Genomic DNA, 20,673 nt, shown 5'->3' with positions numbered 1-20,673 from the left:
GAATGAGCAAAACCAGGTTATTCAGCCTGTTTGAACATTTTAAAGTAGGACAACTACCATAGGGAAAATAGCTTTCATAAACTTTGGAGTTAAAAGCCTTGATGCAATTAAAATATTTATAAAAGATTATTTTAATAGCAGTATGTACAGAATAATCTGAAAAGTTACCAAAGCTGGAGACAGATGGTAAGCCTTAGATAGACTTAGAGTCCATAAGGTTACCTTACATCTTGGTAAAAATTTTGTGTAGGATCATCAGTTGGTATCAGGAAGTTGATACCTGAGAGACAGATTAGATAATAGTATATCATATCTTTATTTGTAGCTATGTTAATTTAAGGGAGAAACATCTAACATGTTTATAGTTATGATATACAAACTGGCTTAAACAAGTTCAAACAAATCAGGTAAGAAGTTTTTTTATGTGTATAAGCTCTTCAAATAAGCCACATGTCTAATCTAGTAATTTTTTTCTCATATTTTCTTTTTCAGACTTTTATAGTATTGAATAAAGGGAAGGCAATTTTCCGATTCAGTGCCACCTCTGCCTTGTATATTTTAACTCCGCTAAACCCTGTTAGGAAAATTGCTATTAAGATTTTGGTACATTCATATCCTTTTCATGTGAATTGTCTAAATGCTGTTTCTAGTAGTTGATTTTACAAAAAATGTCATTCTTTTTTTAAAAAATATATAAAATTTCTTTGAGATTAATGGTAACATTGTTGTTTAATCTGTTTTACTCATTGATTTTCTGCTATTTATAACAAGATTATTGTAGAATGACTATTATGATTCTAGAAGTAAAAACGCTACCATGATAGTGAATGTGTAAATGAAACACATTGTGTGGTAGGAACAACAGCAAATCTACTTCAAACTTTTACTAACCTCAATTAGACCATATATAACCACCACTAAAGAAACATAGTCTATGGTGCTTAGTATTATTATCTATATAACCAAATGTTCAAACTTTTGTGCCTTAATTCGTTCTGTATTTTCATCACCTGGGCCTGTCCTCTCTCCCTCCCTCCCTCCCTCCTTCCCTCCTGCCTTCCTTTCTTCCCTCTTTCCTTCCTTTCTTCCCTCTTTCCTTCCTTTAGTAAATATTTTTTAAACTACTATGTGCCTATGTATCTGATTGATAATATATATTTAAAACTCATTGAACTTAAAACTACTTACAGTGATAGTCAAAATGTATATGTAAAATGACATAATAGGGGTGGATTTCAAGAAAATTCTCAAGACATGATAATGAAATAGAAAGGTGATCTTCAGACGCAGTGTTCAAGAATGGGCATCTTATACAGATTCAAAACAGGCTAACATAAAAACTAAAAGAGAGACAAAAGAGACAGGGTTAACCTAGAGACAGGGGAAATGGGACTGATAATCTTTTGAAATGCATTTGAATTCTCCCATTCTATGGTTTGATACTGTAAAGTATTTACATTTTAAAATAAAAGATTTACCTCAAAATATGTAATCATAAACTTCCTTAGAGTGAAGTCTGGATTGAGATCCTAAGGGAAATTACTACATCTAATTCTTAGGAAGGTTTAAAAACAGTGTTTGTTTAGGTATGGTGTGGACTAGATACAGGAAGACAGCTAGCTGGTCAAAGTTCCCACACTCTCAAGTGAAAATAGAAAGTTAGAAAATAATACTAGCTCTTTAGCAAAAAATTGCCTCTCTCTTTATTCTTACATTGTAAACGCTAAAGGAACAAGTTACATCAATATAAGACTGCTAGAGTTCCTAATTACAGTGGAATTCTCAATCAGTGTAATCCTCAAATATATGGGGCTGTACATTCTCAAGTGTATTATATTGCACTCATTAACCTTTTGTCTGTCAGTAGAAATTGTAAACGATACCTGAAGTATAACTTTTAGACTTATACTATAAACTTACCAAAGAATGGTCATTTCCCCTGCAGTGCAGTTTCACACAACTCAGTGAAATACAAAATTCCCATTTGCCTCAAATAGAGATCTCTTTCTATTGAATTCAGTTTTGTGAGAAAATTATGTAAAATAAAAAAGAATGGACCAAGAGTATATGACAAACTTTGAAGTTTCTTACTGTTTTTGCCATTGTTTTAAAAGAAATAAGTAAGGTTAATTTTACAGGTAACTTGTGTTGATTTTTTTTTTTTTTGTACTGGATCATTTTTAAGTGACCATGACATTGTACTAGCATTTATTCCTTAACTATAATCTACTTTATTCAGCATGCTTATCATGTGCACTATTTTGACCAACTGTGTATTTATGACCCTGAGTAATCCTCCAGACTGGACAAAGAATGTAGAGTAAGTAGAAATAATTTCTTGGAATGAGAAATACACACTCAAATTCTCTAGCAATCTCCTTATAGCTATGGTCTGACTCATGGTTTCCACTTTTTTGAAGTCAGGCTAAACACTTTTAAGAAAAAGTTATTTCCTTAATATGAAAAAAACAGAGGAAGTTCTTTAGGGGACTTTTTCTCCTATAAGGTAGGTATTTCTTCTGACAAAGGATAGTATCTGTTTAAGAAAGGTTATTAATTGTATATACTAGGTGGTAAACTAAACAATCATTTAGCATAAAAGTTAAGACTGAATCACAGTTATGTACTTTAGATAAAAAATAATTACCATTTGAATAATTTTATAAATAAAATTATTTTATTCTAGTATATTACCATTATTGTTATATTCTGATAAAATAGATTTAGGTGTTTAGCTCTATATTACTATATTAGGCATTTCAGTTATATGTTATATCATTACATTTAGGAAAAATACATTTAGGTATTTAAGTTACTTTGATGTTTAGTTATATTCCAACACATAGTTTATTTAGACAGAGGATGTGTGCTTAAAACACCACAGATGTGTTCTGTAAAAAGGAAATATAGAACTACCATATGACCCAGCAATCCCACAACTGGGCGTATACCCTGAGAAAACCATAATTCAAAAAGAGTCATGTACCACAATGTTCATTGCAGCTCTATTTACAATAGCCAGGACATGGAAGCAACCAAAGTGTCCATCGACAGATGAATGGATAAAGAAGATGTGGCACATATATACAATGGAATATTACTCAGCCATAAAAAGAAACAAAATTGAGTTATTTGTAGTGAGGTGGATGGACCTAGAGTCTGTCATACTGAGTGAAGTAACTCAGAAAGAGAAAAACAAATACCGTATGCTAACACATATACATGGAATCTAAAAAAAAAAAAAAAAAATTGGTTCTGAAGAACCTAGGGGCAGGACAGGAATAAAGACGCACACGTAGAGAATGGACTTGAGGACACAGGAAGGGGGAAGGGTAAGCTGGGACGAAGTGAGAGAGTGGCATGGACATATATACACTACCAAATGTAAAACAGATAGCTAGCGGGAAGCAGCTGCATAGCACAGGGAGATCAGCTCAGTGCTTTGTGACCACCTAGAGGGGTGGGATAGGGAGGGAGGGTGGGAGGGAGACGCAAGAGGGAGGAGATATGGGGATATATGTATATGTATAGCTGATTCACTTTGTTATAAAGCAGAAACTAACACACCATTGTAAAGCAATTATACTCCAATAAAGATGTTAAAAAAAAAAAAGGAAATAAAATGTCTTTGCAAAACCATGTTCAAAAAATAACAGGGCTTAAGGGGAAAACATGATTATGGACAGATCACTCAAAACTTATAAAACTTTGTAATTAGGACACTAATAAAAACAATGACAATCCTAATAAAAAGATATTGGCCCAGTTAAATCTCTATGGACATTTGTACCTAAAATCTCAGCCAGCAACCTCCCTGCAGTCTCAGACCATGGGTCTTGTCCTTTCTCCCTTGAAATGGAGACCCTGGGAACATCTGAATGATATCAAAATAAAACATTTGACTCAGTATTTTAATACAGAGGGAAATATCTAAGCACAGTAGTTTTGGGCATGTTAAACTAGACCCTGCTTGCACTAAAGAAGGAACTTCTGTTAATTTTTTCATTAAGGTCTTTTATTGCTAAGGATGTTCTTCGTAAATGTGAAGGAAAAGGTGTCCTGATTACTTCAAAGCATCAATACGCTGGGGAAAACTGTGCTTTAACTAATACAATCTCTGCATTATGACATTATTCCCCAATTTGTCCATCACATGTGAGATTATTCGTGACAAAGAAACATGCTATTTAGTGAAACAGAAGATGTTTAGATTATACAGGCTATTTATGTATGGTATAATGCAATGATCAGGTATTTGTTTCAGTGCAAAATAAAATTTTATTACGTTCTTCTTATTGGTATATTTTTTAAAGTAATGTCCAACAGGAGATAAGTTATTATGACAAATACTGCCACTTTTATTTCTGTTTTTTATAGATTTCTATGAGGATTTACAGCATCATTCTAAGCTATCATTTGTCAGTGGTTTAACACATTAGTTAAAGACTTTTTTGAGAGTAGATTGAAAATGCTCCCTAGAAATCATTTTAGTAGAGAATCCAGTTCTTATGTAGAGGCAAGCCACTTAACAGAATTCTTATGATTTGGGGATTAACAAATGGACATACCTATGTAAAACTACTCTGTATGTTCTTTTCCCTGCAGAAATTATTGACATATTTTAACATGTATGAATTCATTTGTATAACATTATTAAAAGACAGGTACGTGAGAGAGTGGCATGGACATATATACACTACCAAAATAGATAGCTAGTGGGAAGCAGCCACATAGCACAGGGAGATCAGCTCGGTGCTTTGTGACCACCTAGAGGGGTGGGAGAGGGAGGGTGGGAGGGAGACGCGAGAGGGAGGAGATATGGGGATATATGTATATGTATAGCTGATTCACTTTGTTATAAAGCAGAAACTAACACACCATTGTAAAGCAATTATACTCCAATAAAGATTTTTTAAAAAAAGAGAGAGACAGGTAAAGGGGACACTTAAATATTATTATTTGAATATGCAGTTTTCTCTTTTTAAAGTCATTTTTAGAGATGACTATATCCATTATGAAAAGTCTTAGCTTTACAAAAGCTTTTGACTTACACTGTTTAGTTGGGAAACTTTGCACAGGTTTCTGATCAATTATCTCTAGTCAGTTGACAGCAAAGCAGCAGGAAAACAAGCAAAATATTAGTGGTTACAGCCAAAAAACAAAACAAAGAAACAAACAAACAAAAAATCACACAAAAAACAGAGTCCAATGAAAAGAGAAGTCAGTTCCGACATGAAAATAGAAGTCACTGATAGCAGGAACCGTCCCTGTACAAAGAGGTGGCATACTCAGAAGGCCTGAGGACCATATTGTATAGTGAAGGTTGTTGTTATGTAAGGCAAGGCACTTCTATAGACATCAAAATTACAGGGGAAAATAAAACACCTTGTAACATGGACAGAATCAACAATATGATTAAGAGCCTAGTGGGGGTACAGCCAAGAAAAATCAAGATCCCCTTGATTCTCACTGACCTGTTCAATCTAGTGTGCTAATAGGTACATCTGAACACCCATTCTGTGCAAAGCTGTCTCAAATGTTAAGTTCTAAGACCTCTCTTCCTTGGATAGCTATCACACTCACCATACACTCCAAATGTCCCCACAAATTTTCTTCCTTTTCCAAAAACAGGAATAGGAGTAGGGACTTTAATCTTGCTCCTAGTCTGTAGATAACTTAGAATTGCTTAAGCATAAACCACAGGGCACTAACCATTAATAGGATAAACAGAACATACATTGGAGCTGTCTCTTATGCCTTTTGCAATGCCAGGTAACTCTCCAAACAGAAATGTCATGGTGATTATGTGTAATACACAAAGATCCAAACCAAAACACAAGTAACCATAAGCTTGGCATTGTAAATTATATGTCTTCCTAATAAAGTCAGCTGCTTCATAATAAGTAAAGGTAGCAGTTATACTCACTCCTCATGAAATTAATTGAATTGTTTAAAAAAGGAAGACGAATATTCTTAGGAAAACTAGACGTGAAGATTTCTGCATACATTTTCCTTTGATTTCTTTGTTCCCTCATAAGAGAGAAATTTCTACAGAAAAAGAAAATGCGAAAATAACTCTCCTAACTTTTTTCACATATAAAATACTAGTAGGCTAGAAAAGATAATGAATTTTAATGAAAGTAAATTAAATCTTTGTGGCTTGAGAGGAGTAATCTGAAGAACAAACTTAGATTGTACTTTCAAAAAGAATCTACTGTTGAAAAACAAGTACTCTCTCCCAACTATTTTTGGAAGAAACAGAAATAACTTGTATTGTCAACACTCAAAGGAGAGAGGGCTAGAAACTCACTACCAAACAACAAATGGAAAAGTCTTTCACCATTTTGGAGGCTGAAACTTGAATTTGAGCATGTTTAAATGATTTGGCCCAATTGCGTAGTAACTGATGAGAGGTTAGATTCAGGAATTTTGGTAATTTTGGTAATTGTGTAAACACATACACAGAAAATACTAATGCACGGAAAGTTTTTTGATGAATATGTATATATACATATATATATATATGTATTTGGTGAATATATGTGTGTGTGTATATATATAGAGAGAGAGAGAGAGAGAGAGAGAAAAGCAGATTTATAACTTTATGCCTGAATCTTAAGGATAAAAAGGGGAAGTACATTTTCTAGATTAGACATGTAAAATATCCCCCCAAATTATTTTAATCATTAAGAAATTTGAGTGAAATATTTTAGTATAAATAAACAAATCCAAGAAATGTTATCTCTAGAGCTATAATGTCCAATGAGCTATAATGTCCAATGAGCCACATGCAGCTATCGAAACTTGAAATTTGGCTAGTCTTAATTGTTGAAAGGATAACATTTTAGATATGTTGGTTTAAATAAAATATAATATACAAACTAAGTTTATTCATTCCTTCTTACTTTTTTATTTGGTTACTAGAAATTTAAAAACTACATACGTAGCTTGTATTATATTTCATTTGGACAGTGTTGCTCTAGCAGATCAAGCTTGATAATTATCCATAAAACACATGAAACTATTATTCTAAAACCTAAATATTTAAACAAGATCAGATTCTTTGTGGAAGGTATTATCTCTTCAGTTTAACCCTTTACTCAAACTCATAAGATTAAACTAGTAGGTTTTTTTTGTAAGTGGAAATAAGGAACAAGGTCTTAGTGAAGTGAAAAACCACAAAAGGATAGGATTTGCTATATTTTAACAGTTCAAACGAAACAGCTAATTTTTGTTTGGATGCTTTTCCTAGGTACACATTCACTGGAATCTATACCTTTGAGTCACTTATAAAAATCTTGGCAAGAGGGTTTTGCTTAGAAGATTTTACATTCCTTCGTGATCCATGGAACTGGCTGGATTTCAGTGTCATTGTGATGGCGTGAGTATTTTTGAAAACATGTTAAGCTCAAAGGAATGAAAACAGTTGCAGCATAAACCAGGTAGTTGTGACATATTTTTAAACTAGAGTTTGCTTATAAGTCAAATTAACTATATGCCTCATATATTTTGAGAATACATATTAGAATATATATTGCAAGGTAAATATATCTGGTAAATGAGCAATAAATGGAATTACCTTCATGTCATATAGCCTTCTACTTCATCAAAGTGAAGTTATTCATTGACTATAATTTAATACCACCAACTGTACTTCGATTAGTTTTGTAAACAAACTTGTTCATATTAGTGAAAACTGCATTGAAATAAAGCAGCAATATTTTATTCCGTAAAGGCAGCTGTTAGCACATGGCACCCTGAAGTCTATAGCATTTCCATAAAACTCAAGGGGCTCTAAATGCCAAACCAACCCACTTTTCATTCTTTATTTAGTATAAACTTTTCCAAAACTATCAGTAACTCTGATTTAATTCTACAGGTATGTAACAGAATTTGTAAGCCTAGGCAATGTTTCAGCCCTTCGAACTTTCAGAGTCTTGAGAGCTCTGAAAACTATTTCTGTAATCCCAGGTAAGAAGAAACTGGTGTAAGATGGTAGGCCCCTTATATCTCCAACTTTTCTTTTGTGTTATTGTGTTTGTGTGTGAACTCCCTATTACAGATATGTGACAGAGTTTGTGGACCTGGGCAATGTCTCAGCGTTGAGAACATTCAGAGTTCTCCGAGCACTGAAAACAATTTCAGTCATTCCAGGTGAGAGCTAGCTTAAACACCGAGGCTGACTTTAAATACACTGTAATAATATTGAGATTGAAATTACACTTATAACATTAGCCTTGTTGCTTATTGTTTGTCATCTTCAAGAATGCCAAATGAAATTACATGTTTATTTATAAAGTCAGCCTTTGAGTTTAACAGAGAATTGCATGAGGTGTCTATAAAAAATACTAGTTTTGCTCTCTTTCTCACCCACTTTTTTTTGCATTTACGATGCAGTGTTTTCTTTCTTACATTCTAAAAAAGTTTTGCTACCATGGCTTTACTAACTGATTTAGATTTTACCATTTACCGTGGATCTATTTTGAAAGTGGATCTCCTCTTATAAAGGAGAAAAGATTATTATTGAACAGCATGTACATGGCATGGGATTTTTATTATTTTCAAATTCTTTCCTCCTCTAAATCATTGCTACTTGGAAGCTAGTATTAAACAATGGTTGGAGAGAAACAGCCTCATGAAACACAAAATCTGAAGTGTAAAACAACTGCAAGTTTGTCTTTACATGTTCGTGGCAGCACATAAAACCACACATTAAGGAAACCTCCTGCCTAGATATTTACACTTTTATTTTAAACCTCCAGAAAGCACACTGATCATAAATAAAATCTGCTCTTCATCCATTTCCCAAACCATCTGGCTGTCCATAAAGCTTTGGTGTGTAAAGAGACAAACAACTGTTTGTGGGGAAAGAGAATGTGTATGACTATTAAGAAGACACTGTGGCTTACGACACTCTTTCTCAGCTGACCTATCCTTCTCTCTCCTCAGGTTTAAAGACCATCGTGGGTGCCCTGATCCAGTCTGTGAAGAAGCTTTCTGACGTCATGATCTTGACTGTGTTCTGTCTGAGCGTGTTTGCTCTAATTGGTCTGCAGCTGTTCATGGGCAACCTGCGGAATAAATGTTTGCAATGGCCCCCAAGCGATTCTGCTTTTGAAACCAACACCACCTCCTTCTTTAATGGCACAATGAATTCAAATGGGACATTTGTTAATGTAACAATGAGCACATTTAACTGGAAGGATTACATTGAAGATGACAGTAAGAAATATTGCTCCATTGTTAATCTCACTGTTGCTGAATGAGTCTTCAACTATAAATAGTTGAGGCTGTGGGCTTGAAGCCATCTTTGTAAATTGGTGTCCACTTTGGAAATAACGAACTAAACAAATTCTCATTTGTTCCTAATGGCAATAGGACTGATATGAAATGAAACAGTTTATTCTTTATATTAACAGGTCACTTTTATGTTTTGGATGGACAAAAAGACCCTTTACTCTGTGGAAATGGCTCAGATGCAGGGTAAGGAAAACTTTTTTCTAAAGATGTAGAACACTTTGGAAAAAAAGAAAATAGGAAAAATATACCAGGATAGCCTTACATGTGTATAATAGAGTGGTACTGCCTACCTAGGAAGTACCTTCTCTGTCTTAATTGGATTGGTATCAATTCTAAACTCACAGCCATTAAAATCATCCCTTTGGGTGAAGAACTGTCATCAAGAATTTGACAGTTAAGATGTACCTGAATTATTGCTCCAAGTGTGAAGGCCCAGCATCTGTCTTGTCTGTAAACCCATCAGAGCCATTTAAGAATTACAGGGAAGGAAGCATAAGATGGGTACATTTTGATTGATGTGAGGATGTATTGATGGGATAAGTTTTGCTGTGGCTAGAAATGATCCAGACTGTAACATGGTCTTCAGGGTGCAAACCCAGTTGGGAAACTGCTTTGAAAGACTTAGGTATTCTTGAAATAGCATGAAATCCTGTGTGCAAGGAAGCCACGAGGCAGATGTATGTCAAAGGCATGTTTGAGTCTGCATCTGCATATTTTACAGTTTTTTTTCACATTCCACAGTAAGAGATGCTGTAATGTCTTAGCTATCCTGCTAGTCTCTGATTCTTAACATATTTTGCCAAGAGTATTATAAATTAATTTTAAGTCAGGGTAGAGAGTGAATTTCTTAGAAGCCAAGGGATAGCAATAGTAAGTGACTCTTAAGATCACAGAACTTACACAGAACATATTTTGAGTCATCCTAGAAAATGGGAAACTGGTGTGGTCATAAAGGTTTAAGAGGGTTACTGAAACCATATACCAGTCACAGAGATGGAATTTGGGGGAAATTTTTTTTCCTGATAGTTTTCTCAAACTTTGGTAGGAGAGTATGGTGAATAAGAGCATAGGTTCCACAGTTTATGTATACCTGGGTTCAAATCCTACCTCCACCATTTACAAACTCTTTGACCTTGGAAAAGTGTCCAAAGCTCTCTGTATTTGAGTTTATTTATTTCTAAAATGAAGAGAGTAATATCATCTCTTCCTTGGGGTTATTATGGTGATTAATTACTTAATACACTTAAAGCACTTGGACTAGCACCCGGTCCATCAAAAACATTTATTGCATGTTAGCTATTGTTTTTATTATTATGGTTAATGTAAAAACCTAGATAAAATTTTGGATAAGGTTGGTTAATGCATACTTTATCCCTACTAAACCATACTAATCCCTTCCCTTTATAGAGTACCTGCTATGGATCAGGTAATTTACATGGTAAAATTGACAGTCACTCTATTGTTAAATGTCAAATAAAATTCTAAAGAAATCTATGTAATTTCAAGACTTCCTATAAGACTATGGTCATTAAGACAATATGGTATTGGGAAAGAGTAGATATAGATCAATGAAACAGAGCAGACAGCCAAAAAAATAGACCACAAAAAATGTAGTCAACTAGTTTTTGACAAAGAAGAAAATACAATTCAATAGAGACAGGAAAATTTTTTCCAAAAATGGTGCTAAAACAATTGGTGATCCATATGCAATAAAATGAATCTAGATACAGCTTTACACCCTACACAAAAATTAACTCAAAACTCATCATAAACCTAAATGTAAAATACAAAATTATTAAAATTCTTTAAGAAAACATAGAATAAAAGCTACATGACTTTGGATTTTGCAATGAGTTTTTAAATGCAACCCCAATAGCACAGTCCATGAAAGAAATAATTGATAAGTTGGACTTTATTAAAACTAAAAGCTTCTGCTCTGCAAAGACACTGTAAAGGGAGTGAAAAGACAAGCCATAGAGTGGGAAAAAGTATTTGCAAAACACATATCTGATAAAGGACTTGTATCCAAAATACACAAAGCACCCTTAAAACTCAAAAAAAGAAAACAAATAACCCAATCTAAAAATGGGCAAAACTCTGAACAGACACCTTACAAAAGAATATACACAGATGGCTAATATGGATATATAAAGATGCTCAACATCTTTTGTCACTAGGGAGTTGAAAGTAAAACAATAATGAGTTACTACTATATAGCTATTAGAATGACAGAAATTTTTTTAAAAAACTGAAAATACCAACTGCTGGTGAAGATGCAGAACAGGAATTCTCATTCATTCATTGCTGGTTGGAATGCAAAATAGTACGGCCACTTTAAAAGACAATTTGGCAGTTTCTTACAAAATAAACACAGTCTTACCATACAACTCAGCAACTGCCCTACTAAATATTTAGCTAATTAATTTGAAAATTTATATCCACACAAAAACCTGATATGAATATTTATTTATAGCAGCTGCATTCATAATCACAAGAAACTGGAAGCAATCAAGGTATCCCTCAAGAAGTGAGTAAACAAACTGTGGTATACTCATACAATGAAATATTACTGAGTAATAAAAAGAAATGAGCTATCAAGCCATAAAAACATTGATGAACCTTAAATGCATATTAATAAGTGAAAAAAAGCCAATCTGAAAAAGCTACATTCTGTATAATTCCAATTACATGACATTCTGAAAAAGATACACAATAGAGATGATAAAATGATCAATGTTTTCCAGGGGTTCAGGGTAGGGCCTTGACTGGTTGATGCATAGTGGATTTTTTAGGGTGGAGAAACTATTCTGTATGATTCTGAAATGGTGAACGTTAAGCATTTGTCAAATTCATAGAACTTTACAGCACAAAGACTGAACAGTATAAGCAAAAAAAAAATCTTATGTGAGGTTTAGGGATCCCAGGTTGAAACACAGAATGTGACAAAGGTATCTAAATATATTTTAAAGTATAAAATAACCTCACTGAAGGAGGGAAATAGGTGCTAATCTACGTAACTTTAGAAATGAATGGAGCCTGTAAGACTAAGGCAAAAGGAACTGTACTCTATTTAATAAAGTTGTTTTCCATGATAATATGAATTAACAATACTGAAACAATTATACATGTATACTGGTACTGAACAATTAAGTATACAGATAGCAGATGACAGAAGCCAGGTTTCTCACTTTTGGAGTGAGGGGTTACAGATAAGCAAAGGGAGGAGGATCAATCCAGAATGATCCCACAGTAATGAAATAAAGTTGGAGAAATGAGTATGACCTCATATTTAGCTTAATCTAGGCACATATAAAAATATATACATATGGTATGAGAAAGCAAGATCTGGGTGCTGTGTTTATTACCAAGGCAGTGTCATTGCTTCTAGGCCCTCAGCTGGCAGAGCGAGGAGATATATGTGTATACACAAACACATACACACATTTATCATGATTTCTAATGCTATTCTTCAATAAAAGAGCAAAGGCTCCTTGGAGAAATGACTGATTCTAGGACTGAGGCAGAAAATATAAAAGATGAGCCTGGAGCATCTTGTAGTTCCAGAATGTAAGAAAGTGCTGAAAAAGAAACAAAAACAAAACACACACCTCCATGGGTTATGGCAAAGAGATACAGGAGTCAAGTGAAAAAGCTCCCAATGGCCAAAACTGGAACAATTTGAGCAAAAAAATTACAATAATTATATTATAAATATAATTGTATTATAATTCAAAGTATAAAATGAATATCCATGAGTACATACTTATATAAAAAACTGATTGAATAAATAAATAGATAAATAAATGAGAGATAATAGATAAATCTCATGCAGAAGAATTCCAAATAATTTGTGTACATACTCCACTCTTAAGAAGGTGGATCATAACTCCCTGCTCCTTACGTGTAGGCTGCACATAATGACTTCATTCCAAAGAGTGCAGTATGGAAAAAGAAGAAAAAAACAGAGTAAATTTACAGTGGAGAAACCTGACAAACACTATCTCACCTGACAAACACTATCTCAAGTCAGGTGATGAAAGTTAGCATCAACAGTGATAAGTCATACTGATAGCATGTACCCTTGACATGATGTAAGGATAATAATATTTTACGTCTGTGGTCTTCCTCCCAAAAAAATCCATAACCTTGATATCGAATCATGAGAAAAACATCAGACAAATCCCAATTGAAAGATATTCTTCAAAATACCTGACCAGTATTCCTCAAAAATGTCAAGGTAATCAGAAACAAGGAAAAGTCTGATAAACTGTCACAGCCAAGAGGAGCCTAATGAGACACGATGACTAAATGTAATGTGGCATCCTGGATGGGATCTTGGAACATAAGAAGGATATTAGGGAAAAACAGAGAAAATATGACTAAATTATGGACTTTGGTTAATAATAATATGTCAATATTGATTGAAATGTACCACACCAACATAAGATGTTAATTATATGGGAAACTAGGCATGGGATATATGGGAAGTCTCTGTACTCTCTTTGCAATTTTTCTGCACATCTAAAATTATTCTAAAATATAAGTTTTATTTTAGGAATTTTTATAGAAGTGACTAATGAAGTAACTCATTAAGTTGTTCCCCACCTTCTGGTTGTTTTCTGACTTTTCATTTTTAATCATTGATTCTTGCCACTTTGAAAAGAAAGGTGTCAGAGGCAAAAAAAATGTGTGGTTGCTGCCTCTCTGCCACTCTAAATGTCTATAAATGATTCCTCACACCTAAGTTTTCTATTGATTTTCCTAATAAATTTCATCTGATAACAGTTTCACTGTGAGCAATTATCTAAAGTGTTCTGGAAATGAAGGCAAGCAAATTCATCACAGACAGCAACTCTAGGTTTTGACAATTCCTATAAATTAATATGGATTGAAATAGCTATAATTGCTCTGCTGACCCCAGCTCCATTTCTCTCTCTTGCAGCCAGTGTCCGGAAGGATACATCTGTGTGAAGGCTGGTCGAAACCCCAACTATGGCTACACAAGCTTCGACACTTTTAGCTGGGCTTTCTTGTCTCTATTTCGACTCATGACTCAAGACTACTGGGAGAACCTTTACCAGCTGGTAAGTGTATTAGTCCCTCTGGGTTGCTATAACAAAATGCCATAACAGAAATACATTTCTCACAGTTCTGGAGGCTGGGGAGTCCAAAATCAAGACACCAGCATGATCGCATTCTGACAAGAGCCCTCTTCCCGGTTCATAAGCTGACATCTTCTTGCTGTGTCATCACCCAGAGGAAGGGGTTAGGGATCTCTCTGGAGTCTCTTTTTATTAGGCACTAATCCCTTTCATGCGGGCTCCACTCTCATGACCTAAGCACCTCCCAGAGGCCACACCTTCTAATAGCATCACATTGGGCATTAGGAATTCAACATATGAATTTGCGGGGGGACACACATTCAGAGCACAGCAGTAAGGTTCAAACTAACATGCATGAAATTTAAATTTATGAACATATATGAAATGACTAGTATAGATATTTGTTTATAACACTCTAGAATACAGAGAAGGGTCCAGCATAAAGCAAGTGTGCCTAGGATCCCAATTGTTCATTCAGTCAGTTACATGTATATTGAGATTCTTTGATGACAAGCATTCTGCTAGGGGCTATGGAGGATGCAGAGAATGTTCATGACTTTGAGTTTATAATATAGTTGTGGATTTAACAAGAACATGTGAAAAGATTTCGAAACTCAATTATATAAAAATTTCAAATTAAACCTAAGGTTAATTGGAGCTACAAGAGGAGGGAAGAAAGATGTTATCTCTAGATGATGTGGAGAGTAGTAACTCCATTGAAAGGAATTAAAAATAGTGTACTTACTTGTAATATTGCCCCACATTACAGACTCTAAGAAAAGCATTTTAGTAGTGCTCAAATATATATCCAGTATATACTAATTTGAAATGTGTGTGCTTACATCAAATGACACTACAATCAAGCCTCAAATATTTTAACTATTATTTGTGTGTCTGTCTGTGTGTGTGTGTGTGCATTTTAACACCAAATAAAATCTTGGTCAAAATACACTGAATGCTAAAAAGCATTTGTCTTCTGACTGTCTAATGATGCTAATCCGATCTTTATTTGGGGACATTTTATAAAATATTGTTGAAATTTATCTTTTTTTTTTCCCTAGACGTTACGTGCTGCTGGAAAAACATACATGATATTTTTTGTCCTGGTGATTTTCTTGGGCTCTTTTTATTTGGTGAATTTGATCCTGGCTGTGGTAGCCATGGCCTATGAAGAACAGAATCAGGCCACCTTAGAAGAGGCAGAACAGAAAGAGGCTGAATTTCAGCAAATGCTCGAACAGATTAAAAAGCAACAGGAAGAAGCTCAGGTACTAAGTGATAATGAGCAAAGCTGCTTTATTATTATTATTATTATTATCATTGTTACCATTATTTAGTTTTAAGTAGGAATATTGTTGCACCATAGAGGTCAAACTGGAACTGGCTTTTCATTTGGCATACAGGCATTGTCATTAGAAAAGAGAAAGCTATTCAAACATAAAATTGTTTCCTAAGTTAGAGTCAGAGTAGCTTTTTAGATATTATGGATAAGGAAATTAGCTCAGGGTAGAAAGCATATTCAGAATAAGGTTAACTATACAATTGTCGCATGAAAACTCAGGGGAGATTTTGATTTTCAGTTTAACGTAGAAAAGATACATAACGGATATTTCCAACTATTCCTGTTTTACCCCTAATTACAACATTTGAAGTTTTATTCTATAGTTGATTGATCTCAAATGTGAACAAGAAAACTTTATGCATACCTAATTTTAACCGTTCTTCGGAATTTCTATAGCACAATACGATGTCAGGATATCAGGAAGGCATCTGCTATTAGATTCCAACTTTAAATTCTCATTAATATTAAAGGACGTTTGGGCTAGGGCCATAGTGAATGAGGCATTCATGTCTTGAGGAAAAGAGAGAGAAAAACAGTACTTGATTTAAAGAAAAAAACATAAATTGAAGGTAAAAGTCATGGGAAGACAAAGCGAAATCCGATTCACTTCAGTGAGAATTATAGATCCTCTACATCTTCACCAACATTCGGTACGATCAGTCTGATTAACCATTCTACTAGGTATTTCATTGATGTCTTATTTTGCATTTTCTTAATTATTAAGGAATCTGAGCATCTTTTCATGTTTTTATTTTCTATCTGTATGGCTTCTATTGTAAAGTGGATATTCAAATATTATGCCCATTTTTTAGCTGGGTTGTTTGTTTTCTTATTATTGAGTTTGAGTACTTTTAATATATAAATGAAATAAGCCCTTTAGTCCTTCATGATATCTATGCTTTGCAAATATTTTCTCCCAGTCTGTAATTTGTCTTTCATTCTCCTAACTGTACTTTTCTGAGGTAAGAGTTTTTAACTTTGATGAAGTACAGTTTATCAAACTTTTTTTTCTGTTTCTTTGATCATGCTTTTGGTGTTGCATCTAAGAAATTTCTGCCAAATCAAAACCACAAATATTTTCTCCTAATTTTTCTTCTGAAATTTTTATAGTTTTATGTTTTATATTTAGGTCAATGACCCATTTTAAGCTAATTTTTGTGTAAGGTGGTGTGATTTATGTGTTGAGTTTTTTTTTTGCATATGGATATCTAATTATCCAGCACCACTTGTTGAACGAAATATCTTTACTCCACTAAACAGCCATTGAACCTTTGTCAAAAATCAATTGTCCATATGTGAGTGAGTCTATTTCTGGATTCTATCCTATTCAATTGATTTGTTTGCTTCTCTTTATACCAAAACTGCACTCTCTTAATCACTGTAGCTATTTAATAGCTACAGTCTTGAAATCAGATAGTCTTTTTCAAGACTGTTTTGACTATTCCAGGTCAAATATATTTTAAAAATGTATAGCTTCATATGAGTTTTAGAATCAGCTTGTCAATTCAGTATGGATAGTTTCTATTGTTATGTCTTCAAATTTATCATCTTTTCTCCTGCAACACTGGATTTGCCATTAATCCCATCCACTGTATTTTTCATCTCAGACATTATAGTTTTCATCTCTAAAAGCTTGATCTGCATCTCTTTTATACCTCCCACATAGTTAACATTTTGAACATACACAATACAGTTATAATAACTGTTTAGAGTCCTAAAGTCCTTGTCTGCTAATTCTAACATCTGTGTCAGATCTTGGTCAATTTTCATAATTTATTCATTTTTGGTTATATATTCCTGATTTTTTTTTTTTTTTTTTGCATTTCTGACAATCTTCAATTAAATTCCAGACGTCTGAAACTTTACCTTTTGGGGTGCTGGATGTTGTTGTATTCCTATAAAAATTCTCGATCCTTGTTTGGGAGCATAGTTAAATTACTTATAAACAGTTTGATCCTTTCCATCTTCAAACCTTTGAAGATTTGTTAGGTAGAACTTAGAATTTTATCTAAGGCTAATTATTCCCTACTACTAAGTGAAAATCCTTCTGAAAATTCTACCCAATGGCCCATTCATATAGTGTCTTCAAAACCATTGTTACATGTATTTAGTCTGTTTTAGTGGTTGTCTCAGAGGAAGAGCAAATCTGAGCTGTTACTATATCTTGATCAGAAGCAGAAGTCCAAATAACTTTTGTGCATAGTGATTTTTTTCAGATGGATGTTTCCAAATATTTGAAGCATTATTCGAATGTCAGTAAATCCTTGGAATCTTCGTCTTACCGTTGGGCACAGAGCAGTATCATGGTTATAGTTTATTGATTTTATAAGAAAAGCCATAAACAAATTTGGTGATACTTGAAAATCTTATAAAGTATACATCATGCTTGCCATAATTTTTTTTTTTTAAAGAGATTGGAGTTTATTTATATATTTATTTATTTATTTATTTATTTATTTTTGGCTGTTTTGGGTCTTCGTTTCTGTGCGAGGGCTTTCTTTAGTTGCGGCAAGCAGGGGCCACTCTTCATCGCGGTGCGCGGGCCTCTCACTATCCGGCCTCCCTTGTTGCGGAGCACAGGCTCCAGACGCGCAGGCTCAGTAGTTGTGGTTCACGGGCCTAGTTGCTCCGTGGCATGTGGGATCTTCCCAGACCAGGGCTCGAACCCATGTCCCCTGCATTGTCAGGCAGATTCCCAACCACTGCGCCACCAGGGAAGCCCCAAAAATTTCTATATTTCAAGTATCTAAGAGTTTATTCCAGATCACTACAAATAAAACACATTTGTAAGATAATGAAATAAGATAGCTATTTGCAGGGCAAAGAATTTCTTCATTTCAAAGCTTAAATAAATGTTATAGGAAATAATATACATGTATACATATAGATAGATAGATAATGCATAGTTGTATTTTAAAGCATTGGATTATTCTATTATCATTTATAAAAACACACAAAGCGATGTGCTTGAGGATACTAAACAGACATACAGTACAGGGGTAAGAATGTACTCTGAAATTCAGCCACTTTAGGGAAAATATGGCATCAATTAAAAGAGTATAATCTTTTAAATTTAGCAGTAAAAGTGCACTATGTCTAACAGAAGTTTAAAGAACTTAATTATCTCTATCCTAATTAGGTCAGCTAAAAAAATGTCAGTTCTTTTCTCTTAAAAGTCAGTTATTGGATTACAGTGATCAAATCATGATTTGACTCAGCTTTAGCTTCATACATAAAAAAAATTTAAACTGATTCTAGGGTATCTTATCCCAGTGTTTTAATATTGACTGGGATGGCACAGGACTAAGTTAATTTTACTTCCTTATTGACAATGCAGGTGACAATGACCAATAAATAGCCAGTGTTGAAGGAGAGGAGGGAGTGGAGGCAGGGGGTGGGACTTAGTCCACCCATGAGATCACTGGTGCTCCAGTGTAATGTGAGTCTTGCTAACCACCTTTGACTCTTCAAAAGCTACTATCTAGCTAATGACTTCATGAAGCCTAGCATCATTTCCATTTTTATTTAATAACTGTTGAAGGACCTCCTAGTGCTAGTCATTATTTAGACATGAAAAAAAAATTTCGTATTCAGCTCAGTGGATTCACAAACCAAGTACAACTTTAAAAGACAGAGAGAGAAAAGTCAACAAAGAAAGAAATGTTTTGTCCTATATCATCATAATTGTGCTTGGCATTTAATTTGTGATCTTTAAACGTCTAATAGTGCCCAACATAGCATATTCCATAGCAGTATATATTGGTCCGATAGGAAAAATTTAGGAGTAAGCTTTGGGACAAAATTAGAAATAGTGGCATTTAAGAGATACAATATAATTAGGGGTAGAATTGTAATAAGTATAGTTAATGTCTTGTAGTTTTAAAATGGGATTTTAAAACTGGATCTTATGTTTACAGTGAAGTATAATCACACATAGTCATGTGGTTTTATTTTTTAAGGACACACAGATACAGTAAGTTATAGAGCCTATTTTGAATCACACAGAAATGATATAAGAAAAAGCAAATGTTATTCCCCGTGGAAATATTAGCACATATTTGTTATTTGTTACAAGAGGAATTCAGCAAGCCAGTTGTGAAAGTAACCCTATTAGTCTAAGTAAACAGGACATTGGCCATGTCACAGAGCTGGGTATAAACAGGTACACAGACATGGGAGGTGACAGGAAACATCTGCCTTTGAAAGGGAATTGGCAAATCCCTGGAAGTGGAACAAGTGACAAATTTGAGTTAACGAGTGAGACAGAAAATGTGTTGTGTTGGGAGGTTACCATTGTTGCCTTACAAATCTGTTCGGTTTTGAGTTACTCCAACTGTTACCCACAATAGGTAGGGAAATCATGTCTTATGCAAAACAAATTCCGGAAGTGATTTAAATGAACTGAGTTTCAGAATTATGGCAAGGGAATATTACCACCACTTCCACTTCCTTTGATCCTGACGACAAACAAGCCAATAAATGATTAGCACTATGTGTTGTGTGTTTCTGCCTATACAAAATGGAAAGGAGAATTGACTTTATTCGGATAAAAAGAAATATATATATATATATATATATATATATATATATATATATATATTCATTCTTTCAAGGAGTGGTGTATATTATGTATCTCCTATGTATCAAGCACTATGCAACTATATTTAACTTGCTACAGATTAGTACTTCATTTATCCACTATATTTTACACATTTATATTAAACATTCATATTTATAAAGGGCCCTTAATATTTCTCATCTTTCATTACTGATGATATTAAAAGTGATACTGATGATCAAGAATTCAATAAAATAATCTGGTTATCTGATTATATGCAATTAAAGTTTCATTTAAATGTTAGGCACTGTCCTATATCGAGTCTTAGATCTGGGTTTCCATGATGAATATAGTATTCAAAATAAACATTT

General features: G+C 33.9%; 1 protein-coding gene across 12 annotated transcripts in view; it reads left to right on the top strand.

The window, feature by feature from the left end:
• The window catches only part of LOC132368518 (sodium channel protein type 3 subunit alpha), an 83,570-nt gene that overhangs the window by 5,119 nt on the left and 57,778 nt on the right, over positions 1-20,673 (top strand). For 6 of the 12 annotated variants that reach the window (XM_059927190.1, XM_059927188.1, XM_059927189.1 and 3 more), the window contains exons 2-9: positions 493-611; positions 2,231-2,320; positions 7,253-7,381; positions 8,063-8,154; positions 8,950-9,222; positions 9,420-9,483; positions 14,243-14,384; positions 15,464-15,677. In XM_059927190.1, coding sequence (XP_059783173.1) covers positions 493-611; positions 2,231-2,320; positions 7,253-7,381; positions 8,063-8,154; positions 8,950-9,222; positions 9,420-9,483; positions 14,243-14,384; positions 15,464-15,677 — 1,123 coding nt within the window. Of the gene's footprint in view, positions 1-492; positions 612-2,230; positions 2,321-7,252; positions 7,382-7,879; positions 7,972-8,062; positions 8,155-8,949; positions 9,223-9,419; positions 9,484-14,242; positions 14,385-15,463; positions 15,678-19,829; positions 19,846-20,673 lie in introns of all 12 variants that reach the window. The other 6 variants (XM_059927191.1, XM_059927184.1, XM_059927192.1 and 3 more) reach the window with 4 other exon arrangements.

Source organism: Balaenoptera ricei, chromosome 7, assembly GCF_028023285.1.
Source record: "Balaenoptera ricei isolate mBalRic1 chromosome 7, mBalRic1.hap2, whole genome shotgun sequence".
NCBI lineage: Eukaryota > Metazoa > Chordata > Mammalia > Artiodactyla > Balaenopteridae > Balaenoptera > Balaenoptera ricei.
The sequence above is the reverse complement of the archived record's forward strand: the minus strand, read 5'-3'. Positions and strand labels throughout refer to the sequence as shown.